Raw genomic sequence first — 18,144 nt, 5'->3', positions numbered from 1 at the left:
ATGGCAGGTTTTATGTTCTTTATCTCTAAAATGCCTCATTTCAACGTTCATAATTATTAAAAAGGCACACTCACGGGGGCGTTAACTTAATAACCACCACCATAAATATGTATAATAAAAATAAAGTTCGTAGCATATCATATGCCAAGCATGCTCACCTGAAAGTACTGATTGTTATTGGGTTTGGTCATGCAGTCACTTTGGAATGTCATTGACTCCGAGCCCGACTTTACTTGTTCATTTATTTTCAAGGCATTTGATATTCCCAAAGTCTTTTTGTGAACATAAGGACTAAACATATTAATTTCTTACAATAGGAGACGCAAAATGCAGAAAATATAAATTAATTCCCTTGGGTAATCTGTTCAAAATGAGGAATATTTGATTGAACTTTCATCATAAAGCACATTATGATATGTTATGATGTTAAAATGACACCGTAAATATGAAAAATTGCTACATAAATCCAACATGTAAAGGTGACCCCAAAACGCCGACTGAATCCCTATACTAATGACTGTAGTACAGAGAGTGTCATGTACAATGTCAAATTATTATTATTCCTGGTTGTTTATTTCATGTTCTTCCAATGTGGTTCTCCTCGAGGCCGGCCTTGAGGGCAATTATGTAGCTTTGAAATTGGCTTTGAATGTGTAGTCCTTGATGGTCTGAACTACTTGGCCTGGAAAGGCCAGAAAATATTTAAGAAATACCAAGGTAACAAGTCACTAAATCTAACTATCAATCATGCATGGTGATCCTCGAGTCGTACTTAAAGTTGCTCTTAACTTACAAACAGCTTTATGAAACACCCGCCTGGCCTTGGTATCAAAGACAATTATGTGACCTGCCTTCAGAGGTCTGAATTGGCCTGGCACATCTTTGGTCTTGGACAGTTGGTCTTTGGCCTCTGACAGTCCAAACTGAGCATTGTGCATGATATAAAACCACAAAGAAACATGAAAATGGGACAAACACACACAAAAAAAATTTATAGGTCACACCTCCACATGATAGAGGATGTTATAGCTTTTCTCTTTTGAAGATAGAAAGCTATCTTTTGCCTCACAGACATTATTTTCATAATTTCATAAATTTAATGAAGTTCTTATGAAGCTTTAAAACAATTTTGCTCATATGCTATAATTAATGCATTTCACTGAGTCACAATGCAGGTTTAAACATTGTAAGCTGCAAGGTATCGTCGGACATAGTTGACTTCCAAGTCAACTGCTATGACCAATTGACCAGCAAGTCAACTGCTATCATTTAATTCACTTCGGAGGTTAAATTATGTCAATTGTTCAGTCTAATGAATTGTCAATCATGAAGCATGAAGGGATTTGACTGCATTGAAAAATACATTAAAAAAAAATCTGTGTTTTCTTTCTTTGTGCAAACTACATCAGCACTCTAGCTATCTCAGGACTACTGCACAGGCACCACACAATTCATATACACCACAAATATTGCAATCACTAACATCAACATCTAAGGTCAAAGATCAATATCTGATCTGGTTCCCATTGCAAAACAGGTTTAGTACATAAAACTCTGAAAATCAAGCACAAGTTCTAAATATGCGCTTCTAGTTTAGTGAAAATCGTATTGCATTTGATTTCTAGAGTTGATTCCAACTCTCTCTGCTATTGTTACCTGGGGTAAACCATAGGTAATATTATGTGTGTACTAAGATTGAAAATCAAATCACAAGCTCCAAATTTACTTCCACACGTTACTGTGTTTTATTGAATGGTTGTCTTTCTATCAAAAGAAAACCAGATCACAATAGCACCTGTGGTGGAATGTTCTAAAGTATTCAGGAAATATAATTACAATTATAACACTTAGGAAAAAAAATGATTTTGGCTTACAACTGGGTAAAATGTAACTGACATTGAAACGAAATTGGTAGTTCATTGTGTATAGCAGATAGCTTGTTGATAAAAAAAAATTGTACATGAATGCAGCAATTCCTTTTCTGAATATCAATAATGGCAAGGACTGACTTGTCATACTAAAAATAAGTATTAATAAAGTGTTGTTATCAAGCATTCACTGGTTTGATGCTACCTATTTGAAAACCAGTTAAACAAGATATACCTGACATATGATGACATATTTTAAAGCCAAAGCTTTTAATGGATGTCCATCGGGTGATTCTGAAAAAAATTTAAGGGGCTTATTTTCACAACTTACTGCCTAAATCTGCAACATTGGATAAGCTTTAACATTGCAATGAATGGGGATTTCCAATTTTCTTATAGCATTTTGGGGGCTAAATCATCCCCATCCCTCGTGTAATTTTTTCCCTGCTAAGAGATCAATTCATTCTAATTATAGTAAAGTTTTACCAAGTAATCAGTTGTAACCTAATGAATAGCAGATTATGTGTTCAAATCCAAGCCACCTCATTTTATAAATAATTGCCTTCTAGTCTGGTGTTCAGCATATTGCAGAAGGTTAATAATAATAAGATGTTATAAAGGGTCCACTGGTATGGTGACACAACATTTGCTCCTGTGACATAGGGTTAGAATTAGGATTGTAATAGAGTTTTTTGTTTCAAAACAATGTAAAGATAAGAAATAGGGTTTATTTAGTTTGGGAGGTTATGTTTTATGTTCGGTTTAACACTAAGATTTTCCATAGGAGTAATTGTCACCAGAGCAAATGTCATGGAACCGCTGGTAAAGTTACTAAAATGGCTACCCTGGGTAAATAATTCTTTTTAAATAAACACATTTTATCATTATTACCAGTACACTAATTTACTGAAATTTTATAAGACATTTGAAAATGGACAACACAGTTCCAGAATGGTATTGGTAATAACATGTTGAACGGTAGATTTTATCATTTTATTGTTCATCATACTGAGGTAATATCTGTTGACAAAGAAATAAATCTAAACAAAAAAACTGAGGGGGCAGTAGTTTATGTGCGTCTAAGCTATGATTAAGTACATGCATTCTTATACTTTATCCTATAATCAGCGCTCGACATTAGCAATGGCCCAATGGCCCAGGGCAACTAAAAATGAATGTAGGGCCACCAAAATTCTATAGAAGCCCACACTTTGTGGCCTGATTGGTCTCCCAAAGTTTTGATGAATTGTAATGTTTTCTATTGTTTTAGGGCCACAAAAATATGAAATTAACGACTTTGGTGGAACGATCTAGCCGTCAAGAAAAAAAGTTAGTGTGGAGCCTTGCTATGATCATATTTCAAACATAAATGAATAATACAAACCTGGGTTAAATTTATGATTGTATTGGCAAATTTCTTCTTGGCATTCATTAATTAAACATTAACTATTTCTTCCATAGACTGATAAATATAGGTATGCTTCACATGTGTGGATATAAAAAAAATAGTGTAAAACTCTTCCATGATTGTACATACCACCATGGAAACCTTCAAAAATCCTCTTATACCCAAGAATGTGTATAGATTGATGAGCTTATATTGAATACACACATGATTACAATCAATTATTTTCACAGACACATACAATTTCTAAAAGACATCAAGGTGATTTACATAATGAATATACCAGCAAAGCTATTACCCTTTGTGCAGAAATGGATGGAATAAAGATATATAAACTTTAAAGAATGGTAATAGAATAGAATTTAGAGACATGATTTCAGTCTCTATCAAAATCACTCAAAAATTAACAATATACTGTACACTGAATTAAAACTGCAAGAATGAGCTCCACATACAGGTGAACTTTCTCAAAAGTCAAAACATAAATCATCAAAAGAAATTTTCCACCGAATAATTATATATAAATAACTATCATTTAAAATTTCATTTAAAACATGTATACCTGATTAAAATGTTATATACCATACATTATTTTGCATATTTTCAGGTGTATTTCCTACCCATGACTATCATTTTAAAATATCTAAAACTTGTAATAGGCTGAGTAAAATGAATGAATAGTATCATTGGAGCCATCCATGAACAAATGCATATATAAAAAGAACTAATGAAGCTATTCAATTGACTTGTAATAATAACTTGGAGTACAAATATTTTAGATACCACTGTATTAAAATAGAAGTCGCTTTTAACATTGTCCATGTCAGATAACATACATGATTTATCAGTAAACATGTAAATAACAAGATTCCATAATAAAATTTAAAGAAGTATAAAATCAACTGTAAAGGTGAAGGTATTGACAATGTGATCTACATATTTATATACATGATAACCAAAATCTAGGCTGAACATTAAACAAGTGGAATGCCTCTGGCCGTCTCACCTGCATCACGCAATTCAATATAGCAGCAGTGCTGATTTTGAAAACTACTATAACTCGCACAAGATGTTCAGTGATACTTGGTTACTCTTATTTCCACGTTTTATGAACTAGACCAATACACTTATAGAGATATGATGGCAATTCAACAAATACCCCCAACGTGGCCAAAGTTCTTTGACCTTACATGACCTTTGACCTTGATCATGTGATGTGAAACTCATGCAGGATGTTCAGTGATACTTGATTAACCTTATGTATAAGTTTCATGAACTAGGTCCATATATTTTCTAAGTTATGATGACATTTCAAAAACTTAACCTTAGGTTAAGATTTTGATGTTGATTCCCCCAACATGGTCTAAGTTCATTGACCCTAAATGACCTTTGACCTTGGTCATGTGACATGAAACTCAGGCAGGATGTTCAGTAATACTTGATTAACCTTATGGCCAAGTTTCATGATCTAGGTCCATATACTTTCTAAGTAATGCTGTCATTTCAAAAACTTAACCTCAGGTTAAGATTTGGTGTTGACGCCGCCGCCGCCGTCGCCGCCGCCGTCGGAAAAGCGGCGCCTATAGTCTCACTCTGCTATGCAGGTGAGACAAAAAAATGAATATTTCATAAACACTTTATCTGGAATCTATGGCCCTTATTCTGAAGTCGGGTTCAAATTAAAATTAAACCCTGGTTTAAAGTTGTGGTTTAACTATGGAAAGTCCCTAACCCTAACAGTACACATCCAAGTTTTTAACTCAAACGGACACTCAAATTATCTGGGAATAATAACTGAAGTATATTGAGGTATTTTTCTTCAATATGAAATCAAAAGGAAACAAAATACTAAACATAAGAAATATGTAATATAAAAAGAATTTTTGAATTTTGGCTTCCCATAATTTTAGCACAGAGTTAGACCATGGTCTAAGTTAAACCTGACTTCAGAATACGGGCCTATGTGTCTTTAAAGTTTACCTAAATCTTATTCACTATCTGCCTGAATTGTTGATGCAGAATGATCTCATCTAACTGTCTTGACTGTCCCTTCAGCTACTTTCTTCCTGAGCACTGCCACAAGACGTTCCAATCTAGAAAGACAAAAGAAATAAACATTGAGACAGGGAGAGAGACGAACGAAAATTAACTGGAGATGGACTGACAAAGAATCATATCCAAATGAATAGACAATGAGAAAACTAGAAAAAGATATTCTGAGATTCATAATGCTTGATGGACAGTAGGATGTTTTTCCTAGCAATATTCATGATACTAATCCCAAGAATCATCTTTGTTATATGGAAGACTAGAAAGAGATATGAACAGACAAACCCTGTAATATAGGTGATTACTACGCCCATCCCATGACAATGGCATTTTCCCTAATTTGCTATTACCATGGCAACACAGTTTCAGACTCTCTCAATAAATGTTTTGGATGTCTTCACTCAAAGATCAATAAGTGCCAAGTCTAATAGGGATTATACTCCAAGATTTTTTCTGATATTTTGCCATAATATTCCAGTACCATGACAATCCAGTTTTGGACACATTAAAAAATCATGATTTGCATATATCTTCGCTGTTAGAAAAATGTGCATGCGAACTCATGACCAATGGGTGAAAGCCGAGGAAGAAGTTTCATCTGCAAAATTTGCCATGGACCATCCTCTTTCCTGCACATTGGACTGATCAACTGACAATAAGCTGACTTGATTACTTTGTAGAATATAATAGATAATCAATCTGGGATTCACTCATTAACCTGGAATACAAAATTTTGAAAGACAAATATCGAGATTGAAGTACCACAAATCATAATCAATATCCTGCTCAGATATTCACCTTTCATTTGTAGCAATAATATCCTGCGTTAACATCTATAAAATCCAACATATCCAATCAGGAATGTCTAAAAAGTTGCCGCATTGGATATAACCAAAGAAGAACTTGTCCTCCCACAATAAAGCCACAAAAGAAGAAATGAAAGAAAATCCCATGTCTCCCCCTTTTCTTACTTTAAAAAAATCTATGTTCATACACAGTCCTATCAGATCTTGTTGTTTTGTGATTGTCTGATTTTGATTTTCAAAACTGTCTCCAGATTGTGTTTGTAATGTTTAATTTGAAATCTGCTATTCCCTAGTATAAAACTTGTATCAAACTATCAAAGTTAAAATTGACTTCATCTTTTAATTAATTATAATATGTTGGATGGTGAGATTTGCGTTACACCATGTAAATTAGTCCTGAAAATAGCTCTTAAAACAAGTGGAGCGCATCTGGCAGTCTCACCTGCATCGCGCGATTCAATATAGCAGCAGTGCTGGCTTTGAAAACTACTATAAAACTAGAGATGCTCGGCGGGTTGCGCAGCCGAGCACATGTATCCCCCGAACCCACAGGGTCATCCGTCATTGCGATATATAGAGCTCACACTGAAATTTGACAAATAAATACAATTATCATGGCGACAATGACCTTAGCATACAGGTCCCCCAAGCCCATCTACTATCCAAGTGTGGTTGAAAAGTGACTTACGGTTGCGGAGAAAGAGTCTTGCATGTAAACTTCAACGTTGACCTGAAAATGACCTTTGACCTTACCATGTAACCTCTGACTGCAGCATAACATGCAGGTCCCCCAAGTCCATCTAACATCCAAGTTTGGTTGAAAAGTGACTTACGGTTGCGGAGTTAGGTGTCATAAGAGAGTCTTGCATGTAAACTTTAACGTTGACCTGAAAATGACCTTTGACCTAACCATGTGACCTCCGACTACAGCATAACATGCAGGTACCCCAAATCCATCTACCATCCAAGTTTGGTTGAAAAGTGACTTACGGTTGCAGAGTAAGGTGTAATAAGAGAGTCTTGCATGTAAACTTTAACGTTGACCTGAAAATGACCTTTGACCTAACCATGTGACCTCCCACTACAGCATAACATGCAGGTCCCTCAAGTCCATCTACCATTCAAGTTTGGTTGAAAAGTGACTTACGGTTGTGGAGTTATGTGTCATAAGGTTTGTGACGGACGGACGGACGACGTTTGGATCCCTCAGTCTCTACAAAAACTCTTGTTACCATGGCAACAATGTCTCCGCCCACACCAAAATCACTGGCGGCTTTGCTATACCATACTCGACCTTCATGCCAAATTTGAAGATGATCGGAGAAGAAATGCAGCTGATAGAGCGCTCACAAGGAAATCTCTGCGGCGGCGGACGCGGCGCGACGAGGCCAAATCCATAGTATCATCCGAACTCTGTTCACAAAAACACTATTCATATAAATGACATTTGACCTTGATCATGCAACCTAAGACTTGTCAGTAATACTTGATTACCCCTATATCCACATTTTATAAACTATATCTATAAACTTTGAAAGTTATTACAGCAATCTAATAATTACGTCCAAAATGGCCAAAGTTCAATGACCTTAAATGACCTTTGCCATGTGACCTGAAACTCGCACAGGATGTTCAGTGATACTTGATTACTCTTATGTTCAAGTTTCATGAATCAGATCCATAAACTTTAAAAGTTATGATGGTAATTTAACAGATACCCCCAACTTGGCCAAAGTTCATTGACCCTAAATGACCTTTGACCTTGGTCATGTGACTTGAAACTCTGGCAGAATGTTCAGTAATACTTGATTAACCTTATATCCAAGTTTCATCAACTATGTCCATATACTTTCTAAGTTATGCTGTCATTTCAAAAACTTAACCTTTGGTTAAGATTTGGTGTTGACGCCGTCGTCAGAAAAGCGACGCCTATAGTCTCCCTCTGCTTTGCAGGTGAGACAAAAACTAAAACTCTTAAAAGAACTGTAACAATAGCTCTTAAAGAACTGTGAAAGAACTATAGGAGCTAATATCAGAAAGATAAACCAACAGTCCTTTCAGGACTAACTTACATGGTGTAACCGCAAGTCTCATCATCCAGTCTTACCACCATGCAAACCTTCAAAGCTCATATTGTATTATATTATTAATAAGCAATTTTGGAATCAATCAGATAAAAGGTTTTAATCACTTTGTTGGGTAGAGTATGTGGGTGTTTCAATTCTGATTAGGGGGGCAAGCCTGAATATTATTTTCCAACTTTTTTTCTACTGCCTGACTGATCATAATCTAATTAGTCCGGGTTATAATTGGGCAAGGTGCCACACGGAAAAGGAGAAATTTTCATATAGTGCTTCTAGACCAGTTTTTTACGCTGAATATGAATATATGAGGTAACCAGGCTGTATCCTGAAAATTAACCCGTGAGGGCGCTTTTTTCAAAATGGCCGCCAAATTTTCTGAACATTTGAATTTTCGTACATAGATTTCGACATAAACATTCCATTGCCACCAAATTAGTGTCATATGAAAGACAAATAAATTTCCTACAATTTGGTACTATTTATAGGGGATAAGTAGGTCATTTGGCTGAGATTTTAATTAGAAAACTGCATTTTTTGTCATTTTTTCCACAAAATTGAAAATTTTGCAAATACATGATTTTACATAATTCTAAGAAAAATTAATCAATTCCCTTAAAATGTTCCAGAAAACTTTATTGATATGTTATTATTATGTGGATGAAATTCCAACTCTGTATCATTATTTTTAGCAAAATTATAAGGTATCAAACCTGAATACTTCAATTTCAGAAATGCCACTTTTTGTATGCATTTGCATAGACTAATACGTATAACATGCATCATACATGTATGTATAATGTATAGTTAAAAATTAAATGCAATTATCTACGCTTTTTAACCACTTGGAGAGTAAAGAGTAGGCTTTTCTCTATCAGCTACATATATTTAAAAAATGTTGGCACATCAAGGTCTGACCCTCTCATGGGGGTGGGGGTGTCGAAGCCAACCCCCCCCCCTGCCCTTGGTTATATCATGTTGTATATTGCCTATTTGTTGGGAAAAAACTGTTTTTTGGAGCACCCATTGAGGCAACAGGCATATCTGCTATATACAGTACAGCCACTTTGATTGCTTTGAAACTACATGTACTTGGATAGGAAACAGTAGGCTTTGTTCTACTAGCTACATCTAAAGAAGTGGCACATCGAAGGCTACCCCTCTCGGGGGGGGGGGGGGCTTTTGCTTAATATTGCCAATTTATTTGAAAATTCACAAGTTTGGACACAACATTGAGGCCATTTTATTGATTTGAAACCACTTAGAGAGGAAAGAGTATGGTTTGTTTTACCAGCTACATATGAATAAGTGCTGGCACATCGAACCCTAGCCCTCTCAGGGGATGTCTAAGTCAACCCCCCCCCCCAATATAATGTATGTTACCGATTTATTGGATATTTCACCATTTTGGGTCACCCATTGAGGCATAAGGGCGTTTCTTCTATATATCATATAGCCAATGTTATTTTTTGCAATTACTTGGAGAGGAAAGCGTAGGCTTTGCTGTATCAGCTACATAATATTATCAAAAAGCGCTGGCACATAAAAACCTACCCCTTCCAGGGGCTGTCTAAGTCAACCCCTCCCCCTCTATATCATGTATATTGCTTATTCATTGAAAATTACACCATTTTGAATCACCCATTGAGACAAAAGGGCGTTTCTTCTACATAGTACAGCCAATTTCATTTTCTTGCAATAACTTGGAGAGGAAAGAGTAGGCTTTGCTCTATCAGCTACATATAAACAAGTGCTGGCAAATAAAAGCCTACCCCTCCGGGATGCTGTTGAAATCAACCCATCCCTTTTCCATTATTGCATATTTATTGAAAAATTCACCATTTTGAAGCCCCCATTTAGGCAAAAAGGCGTTTCTGATATATAGTTCTGCCACTTTTACTGCCTTGAAATCACTTAGGTAGGAAAGAATAGGTTTTGCTTTATCAGCCACATATAAAGAAATGCTAGCAAATAAAAGCCTACCCCCTCCGATAGGCTGTCGAAATTACCCCATCCCTTTTGCATTATTGCCTATTTTTTGAAAAAAATCACAATTTTGAAGCCCCCATTGAGGCAAAAAGGCGGTTCTGATATATAGTTCTGCCACTATTACCGCCTTGAAACTACTTGGAGAGGAAAGAGTAGGCTTTCCTTTATCAGCTGCATATAAAGAAGTGGCTCTACTATATCCCAGAAACACCTTTTTTGCCTCAATGGGGGCTCCAAAATGGCGAGTTTTCCAATGAATTGGCAAAAATCGTAAAAAAGGTGGGGTATTATCTATATTCCCCTCAAGTGGGTCAGGCTTCGATATGGCAGCAATTCGTTATATACAGCTGAAAGAGGGGAACCTACTCTTTCCTCTCCAGTTGGTTTCAAGAAAATGAAATTGGGTGTTTAATACAGCAGAAGTGCATATTGCCTCAATGGGGGCTCAAAAATTGTGAATTTTCAAATAATTAGGCAATAATGCAAAAGGGGTCGGGTGATTTGACAGCCGTTCAGATGGGTAAGCTTCAATGTGCCAGCACTTCTTTATAGGTAGCTGATAGAGCAAAGCCTGTTCTTTCCTCTCTAAGTGGTTTCAACTTTCAAGGCAATAAAAGTGTTAGAGATGCCTTTTTGCTATATATCAGATGCCTTTTTACCTCAATGGGGGCTCAAAAATTGTAAATTTCCAATAGATATTTACTTATTTATTTATTCAAAACACTTTATTTCAACAAGGGTATCTATAGAGGCTGAAAAGTCGAATTGCACAACCCTTTACCATCATTTACATAAAAATACAATCAACATCAAATAAAAAAAAGCTCAATTTACACGAATTCTACATCATAAGAAATATCAAAACACGTAAAAAGTTTGTTTATCATGTTGGGCCGAATGTATTTAGATAGGCAATAATGCAAAGGGGGGAGGGGTGATTTCGACAGCCCCCAGAAGGGGGTAGGCTTTTATTTGCCAGCACATCTTTATATGTAGCTGATAGAGCAAAGCCTGTTCTTTCCTCCCTAAGTGGTTTCAAGGCAGTAAAAGTGGCAGAGACGCCTTTTTGCTGCAATTGGGGCTCCATAATGGTGACTTTTCAACAAATAGTCAAATACCGAAAAATGATGGGGTAAATTTCACAGCCCCCCTGAAAATTTTAAAGGGGATAAGCTTCAATTTGCCAACACTTCTTTATATGTAGCTGATAGAGCAAAGCCTACTTTCTTCTCAAAGTCATCGCAAGAAAATAAAATTGGCTGTACTATCACTTTATAGTAGAAACGCGCTTTTGCCTGAATGGGTGATCCAAAATGGTGAAATATCCAATAAATCGGTAAAATACATGACATAGAGGGGGGGGGGGGGTTGATTTAGACAGCCCATGAGAAGGTTCGATGTGCCAGCGCTTATTTATATTTAGCTGGTAGAAAAAACTATACTCTTTCCTCTCTAAAGTGGTTTCAAATCAATACAAGTGAAATGCCTCTGGCTGTCTCACCTGCATCACGCGATTCAATATAGCAGCAGTGCTGATTTTGAAAACTACTATAACTTGCACAAGATGTTCAGTGATACTTGGTTACTCGTATTTCCACGTTTTATGAACTAGACCAATACACTTATAGAGATATGATGGCAATTCAACAAATACCCCCACCGTGGCCAAAGTTCTTTGACCTTACATGACCTTTGACCTTGATCATGTGACCTGAAACTCGCACAGGATGTTCAGTGATACTTGATTACTCTTATGTCCAAGTTTTATGAACTAGACCAACACACTTTCAAATTTATGGCTGTAATTCAACATATACCCCAATTTGGCCAAAGTTCATTGACCCTAAATGACCTTTGACCTTGATCATGTGACCTGAAACTTGCACAGGATGTTCAGTAATACTTGATTACTATTATGTCCAAGTTTCATGAATCAGATCCATAAACTTTCAAAGTTATGATGGTAATTCAACAGATACCCCCAATTCGGCCAAAGTTCATTGACCCTAAATGACCTTTGACCTTGGTCATGTGACGTGAAACTCATGCAGGATGTTCAGTGATACTTGATTAACCTTATGTATAAGTTTCATGAACTAGGTCCATATATTTTCTAAGTTATGATGACATTTCAAAAACTTAACCTTAGGTTAAGATTTTGATGTTGATTCCCCCAACATGGTCTAAGTTCATTGACCCTAAATGACCTTTGACCTTGGTCATGTGACATGAAACTCAAACAGGATGTTCAGTAATACTTGATTAACCTTATGGCCAAGTTTCATGAACTAGGTCCATATACTTTCTAAGTTATGCTGTCATTTCAAAAACTTAACCTCAGGTTAAGATTTGGTGTTGACGCCGCCGTCGCCGCCGCCGCCGTCGCCGTCGGAAAAGCGGCGCCTATAGTCTCACTCTGCTATGCAGGTGAGACAAAAATGGGGTGTACAACAAAGCACAAACGCTTTTTGGCCTCAATGTTGGGTCCAGAATTGTGAATTTTCAAATAAATTGGCAATATTAAACCCCCTCCCCCCGAGAGGGGGAGGCTTCGATGTGCCACCTCTTTAGATGTAGCTGATAGAGCAAAGCCTATTCTTTCTTCTCCAAGTGGTTTCAAGGCAGTAAAAACAGCAGAATGATGATCAGAACCACCTTTTTGCATAATTGGGGGCTTCAAAATGGTGAATTTTTCAATAAATAGGCAATAATGCAAAAGGGATGGGGGTAATTTCGACAGACTCCCGAAATGGATAGGCTATTATTTGCCAGCACTTCTTCATATGTGGCTGATAAAGCAAACCTATTCTTTCCTCCCTAAGTGGTTTCAAGCAGTAAAAGTGGCAGAACTATATATCAGAAACCCCTTTTTGCCTAAATGGGGGCTTCAAAATGGTGAATTTTTCAATAAATATGCAAAAATGGAAAAGGGATGGGGTGATTTCAACAGCATCCCGGAGGGGTAGGCTTTTATTTGCCAGCACTTGTTTATATGTAGCTGATAGAGCAAAGCCTACTCTTTCCTCTCCAAGTTATTGCAAGAAAATGAAATTGGCTGTACTATGTAGAAGAAACGCCCTTTTGTCTCAATGGGTGATTCAAAATGGTGTAATTTCCAATGAATAAGCAATATACATGATATAGAGGGGGAGGGGTTGACTTAGACAGCCCCTGGGAGGGGTAGGTTTTTATGTGCCAGCGCTTTTTGATAATATTATGTAGCTGATACAGCAAAGCCTACGCTTTCCTCTCCAAGTAATTGCAAAAAATAACATTGGCTATATCAGGGCTCCACACTAACCCATTTTTTCTACTGGTCCAACCTATTCATGTCGGACCAGTAGATACCCAGTTTTTCAAATTTTTACTGGTCTGAACCTAAAATCTACTGGTCCCCAAAAAATAAAGAAAACATTTTAAAAAAGGCGCAAGTTTATTTTTCTAGCCTTTCGTTCCCCCCCCCCAATAAAATGAAGGAATGAAGGACAAAAAGAAAGCAAGACAGAAACGAAGAAAGAAAGAAGAAAGAAAAGAAAAAGAAAGGAAGGAAGAAAAAAAGAAATGGTAAAGAAAGGATAGATGTGAAGGAAGGAAATAAAGAAAGAACTAAAGAATGAAAGGAAGCAAGGAATAAAGAAGGAACAAAAATAAAGAAAGAAAGAAATGAAAAAAAATAAATGAAGGAAAGAAATGAAGCAATACAGAAAGAAAGAACAAATCTAGTAAGTAGTAAAGGAAGAAAGAAGAAGCAATAAAAAAGAAAGGACCAAAGGAGAGATGGAAAGGACAAAAGAAAGAGAGGAAGGAAGGATTGAAAGAAGGAAGAAAGGAATTAAGGAAGGAATAAAGGAAAGGTAAAATGATAGATAGAAGGAAATAAATAAAGGAAGGGAAGGAAAGAAAGAATCAAGCAATATAAAAAAGAAAAGGTAAAAGAATAGATGAAAGGAAGAAAAAAAGAAAGACTGAGAGACAAAGAAAGGAAGGAATGAAAGAATAAAGGAGAGAAAGGAAGCAAGCAGTCAAAAAAAGGAAAGGTAAAGGGATAGATTTAACAAAGGGAAAAAGGAAAGAACAAGACAGATAGAAGAAAGGAAGGAATGAATGTAAGAAAGAGAGAAAGGGCTGGAAGAAGGAAGAAAAAAAAACAAGAAAGGGTAAATAAATGATGGATGGAAGGAAGAAAGAAACAAAGAAAGTAACAAAGAATTAAGGAAAGAAAAGGGAAAAAAGAAGGAAGGAAAGAAAGGAATGAGAGAAGAGATGAATATAGGATGGATGGACTCAAGAATTAAAGAAAAAAAATATATCAAAAAGAAAGAAAGGAAGGAAGAAAGGAAGAAAGAAAGAACGAAAGAGAGAAAGGAAGGGAGGGAGGGAGGAAGGGAGGAAGAAATGAAGAAGGGAAGAAAGGAAGAAAGGAAGAAAGGAAGAAAGAAAGAAAGAAAGAAAGAAAGGAAGAAAGAAAGAAAGAAAGAAAGAAAGAAAGAAAGAAAGAAAGAAAGAAAGAAAGAAAGAAAGAAAGAAAGAAAGAAAGAAAGAAAGAAAGAAAGAAAGAAAGAAAGAAAGAAAGGAAGGAAGGAAGGAAGGAAGGAAGGAAGGAAGGAAGGAAGGAAGGAAGGAAGGAAGGAAGGAAGGAAGGAAGGAAGGAAGGAAGGAAGGAAGGAAGGAAGGAAGGAAGGAAGGAAGGAAGGAAGGAAGAAAGGAAGAAAGGAAGAAAGAAAGAAAGAAAGAAAGAAAGAAAGAAAGAGAAAAAAGAAATAGAGAAAAATATTTTTTTTAAGGAAAGAAAGAAAGAACAAATTAAAGAAAAAAGAAAATTAAAAAAAGAAAGACAGTAAAAAAAAAATGAAAGAAGAGAGGGAAGAAACAAAGAAAGATTGAAAAGAAAGAAGGAAAGAAAGCTAGGAAGAAAACAGAGGAAGAGAGCTAAAACTATCATCAAATAATTTATCAGTTTCTTTTTGGCTCAATTAAAATAGCTACGAAAGAAAGTCAGAAACCAAGTGTATCAACACACACATAAATGCATATGTGGGGCTATTATGTATTCAGACGCTATCACCCGAAACCCGATCTGTTTGAACCAAAACAGAAGTGAAAATTCCTCCTTTTACTGCTTACAAATGACAGAGTTACTCCAATTTTCAGGAAATATGGACATTATAAGAGCCTTTCATGAGTATGAATTATGAACCGTGAATTTTGACAGTTCTGTGAGAGATTTCTGCCAGAGTTTAGCCAAGCTTCGTTCGCGCAGCCAGTAGAGAATTTACCACGTGGGTTGTGTGGCTGGCTACATGTACAATGTATGCTACTCACAGAAATATCGTTGATGCTACTCTAGTGTGTGTATTCTGTGTGTGAATGACAGAATTTAACGGGGGGAAATAGTTTGCAGTGAAATTTGACAATTTCTGGAAAAGTTATTGGCCCAACAATGGATTTTATTACTGGTCATGTCGGACCCTTAAATCTTGCTATTTTTGGAAAAATTACTGGCCCGACAATGATATTTCTTACTGGTCATGTCGGACCAGTAAATCTTCCTATTTCTGAAAATCTACTGGTCCGACGGCGATTTTTACCGGTCTGGGACCGTCGGACCGCCGCTAGTGTCGAGCCCTGGCTATATGATATATAGAAGAAACGCCCTTATGCCTCAATGGGTGACCCAAAATGGTGAAATATCCAATAAATCGGTAACATACATTATATTGGGGGGGGGGGGGGTTGACTTAGACATCCCCTGAGAGGGCTAGGGTTCGATGTGCCAGCACTTATTTATATGTAGCTGGTAAAACAAACCCTACTCTTTCCTCTCTAAGTGGTTTCAAATTAATAAAATGGCCTCAATGTTGTGTCCAAACTTGTGAATTTTCAAATAAATTGGCAATATTAAGCAAAAGCCCCCCCCCCCCCCCCCCCGAGAGGGGTAGCCTTCGATGTGCCACTTCTTTAGATGTAGCTAGTAGAACAAAGCCTACTGTTTCCTATCCAAGTACATGTAGTTTCAAAGCAATCAAAGTGGCTGTACTGTATATAGCAGATATGCCTGTTGCCTCAATGGGTGCTCCAAAAAACAGTTTTTTTTCCCAACAAATAGGCAATATACAACATGATATAACCAAGGGCAGGGGGGGGGGGTTGACTTCGACACCCCCACCCCCATGAGAGGGTCAGACCTTGATGTGCCAACATTTTTTAAATATATGTAGCTGATAGAGAAAAGCCTACTCTTAACTCTCCAAGTGGTTAAAAAGCGTAGATAATTGCATTTAATTTTTAACTATACATTATACATACATGTATTATGCATGTTATATGTATTAGTCTATGCAAATGCATACAAAAAGTGGCATTTCTGAAATTGAAGTATTCAGGTTTGATACCTTATAATTTTGCTTAAAAAAATGATACAGAGTTGGAATTTCATCCACATAATTATAACATATCAATAAAGTTTTCTGGAACATTTTAAGGTAATTGATTCATTTTTCTTAGAATTATGTAAAATCATGTATTTGCAAAATTTTCAATTTTGGGGAAAAAATGACAAAAAATGCAGTTTTCTACTTAAAATCTCAGCCAAATGACCTACTTATCCCCTATAAATAGTACCAAATTGTAGGAAATTTATTTGTCTTTCATATGACACTAATTTTGTGGCAATGGAATATTTATGTCAAAATCTATGTACGAAAATTCAAATGTTCAGAAAATGTGGCGGCCATTTTGAAAAAAGCGCCCTCACGGGTTAATTTTCAGGATACAGCCTGGTTACCTCATATATTCATATTCAGCGTAAAAAACTGGTCTAGAGGCACTATATGAAAATTTCTCCTTTTCCGTGTGGCACCTTGCTCAATTATAACCCGGACTAAATTCCTTGTTGGCATACCTCTTTCAAATTTTGTTTAGCACAGACACAACACGATCCAATAGATAACAGTTCAAATAATCAGAAAGTAGATTTTATGAAGTAACTCACTGTTGTGTTTTACTCTTGAGATGCTGATTCTCTTGCTCATATCTTTGAAGTTGGACAACCATCTTGTTTCGTTCATCGTTGGCTGCTCTGACCTGTTGAGCTAACTGGCTGTTGTTCTGTTGGGTTCGGGCTAAGACTTCATCCCTTGTCTTTACTTGCTCTTCAATGCTTCCTAGTGTGTTGTTGAATTGGTCTCTCAGGTTAGCCTCTTGAGATAGGGACTTGTGAAGGCTGATTAATATTGTAAGGGGTAAAAGGCAGTATGAAATTTATTATCAAATTATTATTTTAGATGCATCTTTACCATTCATATACCTGTATACCTCAAGGCATACATGTAATTTCACTTCATATTTGATATAATGTTCATAAAACTTCAATCAACTTCATAGTAAAATCTATGAAAAAAGGGGGAAAAAGATAAGAAAACAAAATAGAATCGGTACAAAGGACAATGTTGTCTTGTTTAGTATGCATAACATAAACTAATCAGATAAAGAATATGACTTGTACTAATTATTCAGAAACTTGAGACAATATTAATCAATTCATTAATATGATTTTTTTTTACAACAAAATCATGAAAAAGGTACAAATATTAAATGATAATACAAATCTCCACAATCTAATTAAATCATTATGCTATGAAACTTTTGCACATTACTGAAAACCCCAAATAGCTTGAAAATATAATGAAATTATTCCAAAAGCCCCCAAAACTATAATTTATGGACTAGGCACAACCGTACCACTAATAAGAATCTTACCTGTAATAGACCTTTAATGATTCAATCTCATCCTTAAGCTTCTTGGCAGCAACTAAGGCTATATCTCTCTCATCACGGGTGATATCAAGTTGTGCCTGATTAGGAAAAAGAAAAGAAAAAGAAATAGAAAATGGTATATTTTAAAATTACAGTCAAAATTTGACAAGGCCATATCCAATATGAATTGT

General features: G+C 36.1%; 1 protein-coding gene across 2 annotated transcripts in view; it reads right to left on the bottom strand.

Moving 5' to 3' along the window:
* Positions 1 to 1,721: 1,721 nt before the first annotated feature.
* LOC129265106 (serine/arginine repetitive matrix protein 1-like) overlaps positions 1,722 to 18,144 on the bottom strand; it is a 45,715-nt gene continuing 29,292 nt past the window's right edge. For both annotated transcript variants that reach the window (XM_064101729.1, XM_064101730.1), the window contains exons 9-11: positions 17,957 to 18,051; positions 17,190 to 17,420; positions 1,722 to 5,366 (exon numbers count right to left, since the gene is read on the bottom strand). In XM_064101729.1, coding sequence (XP_063957799.1) covers positions 5,300 to 5,366; positions 17,190 to 17,420; positions 17,957 to 18,051 — 393 coding nt within the window. In that variant the 3' untranslated portion in view covers positions 1,722 to 5,299. The remainder of the gene's footprint in view (positions 5,367 to 17,189; positions 17,421 to 17,956; positions 18,052 to 18,144) is intronic.

This window comes from Lytechinus pictus, chromosome 7, assembly GCF_037042905.1.
Source record: "Lytechinus pictus isolate F3 Inbred chromosome 7, Lp3.0, whole genome shotgun sequence".
Lineage (NCBI taxonomy): Eukaryota > Metazoa > Echinodermata > Echinoidea > Temnopleuroida > Toxopneustidae > Lytechinus > Lytechinus pictus.
The sequence above is the reverse complement of the archived record's forward strand: the minus strand, read 5'-3'. Positions and strand labels throughout refer to the sequence as shown.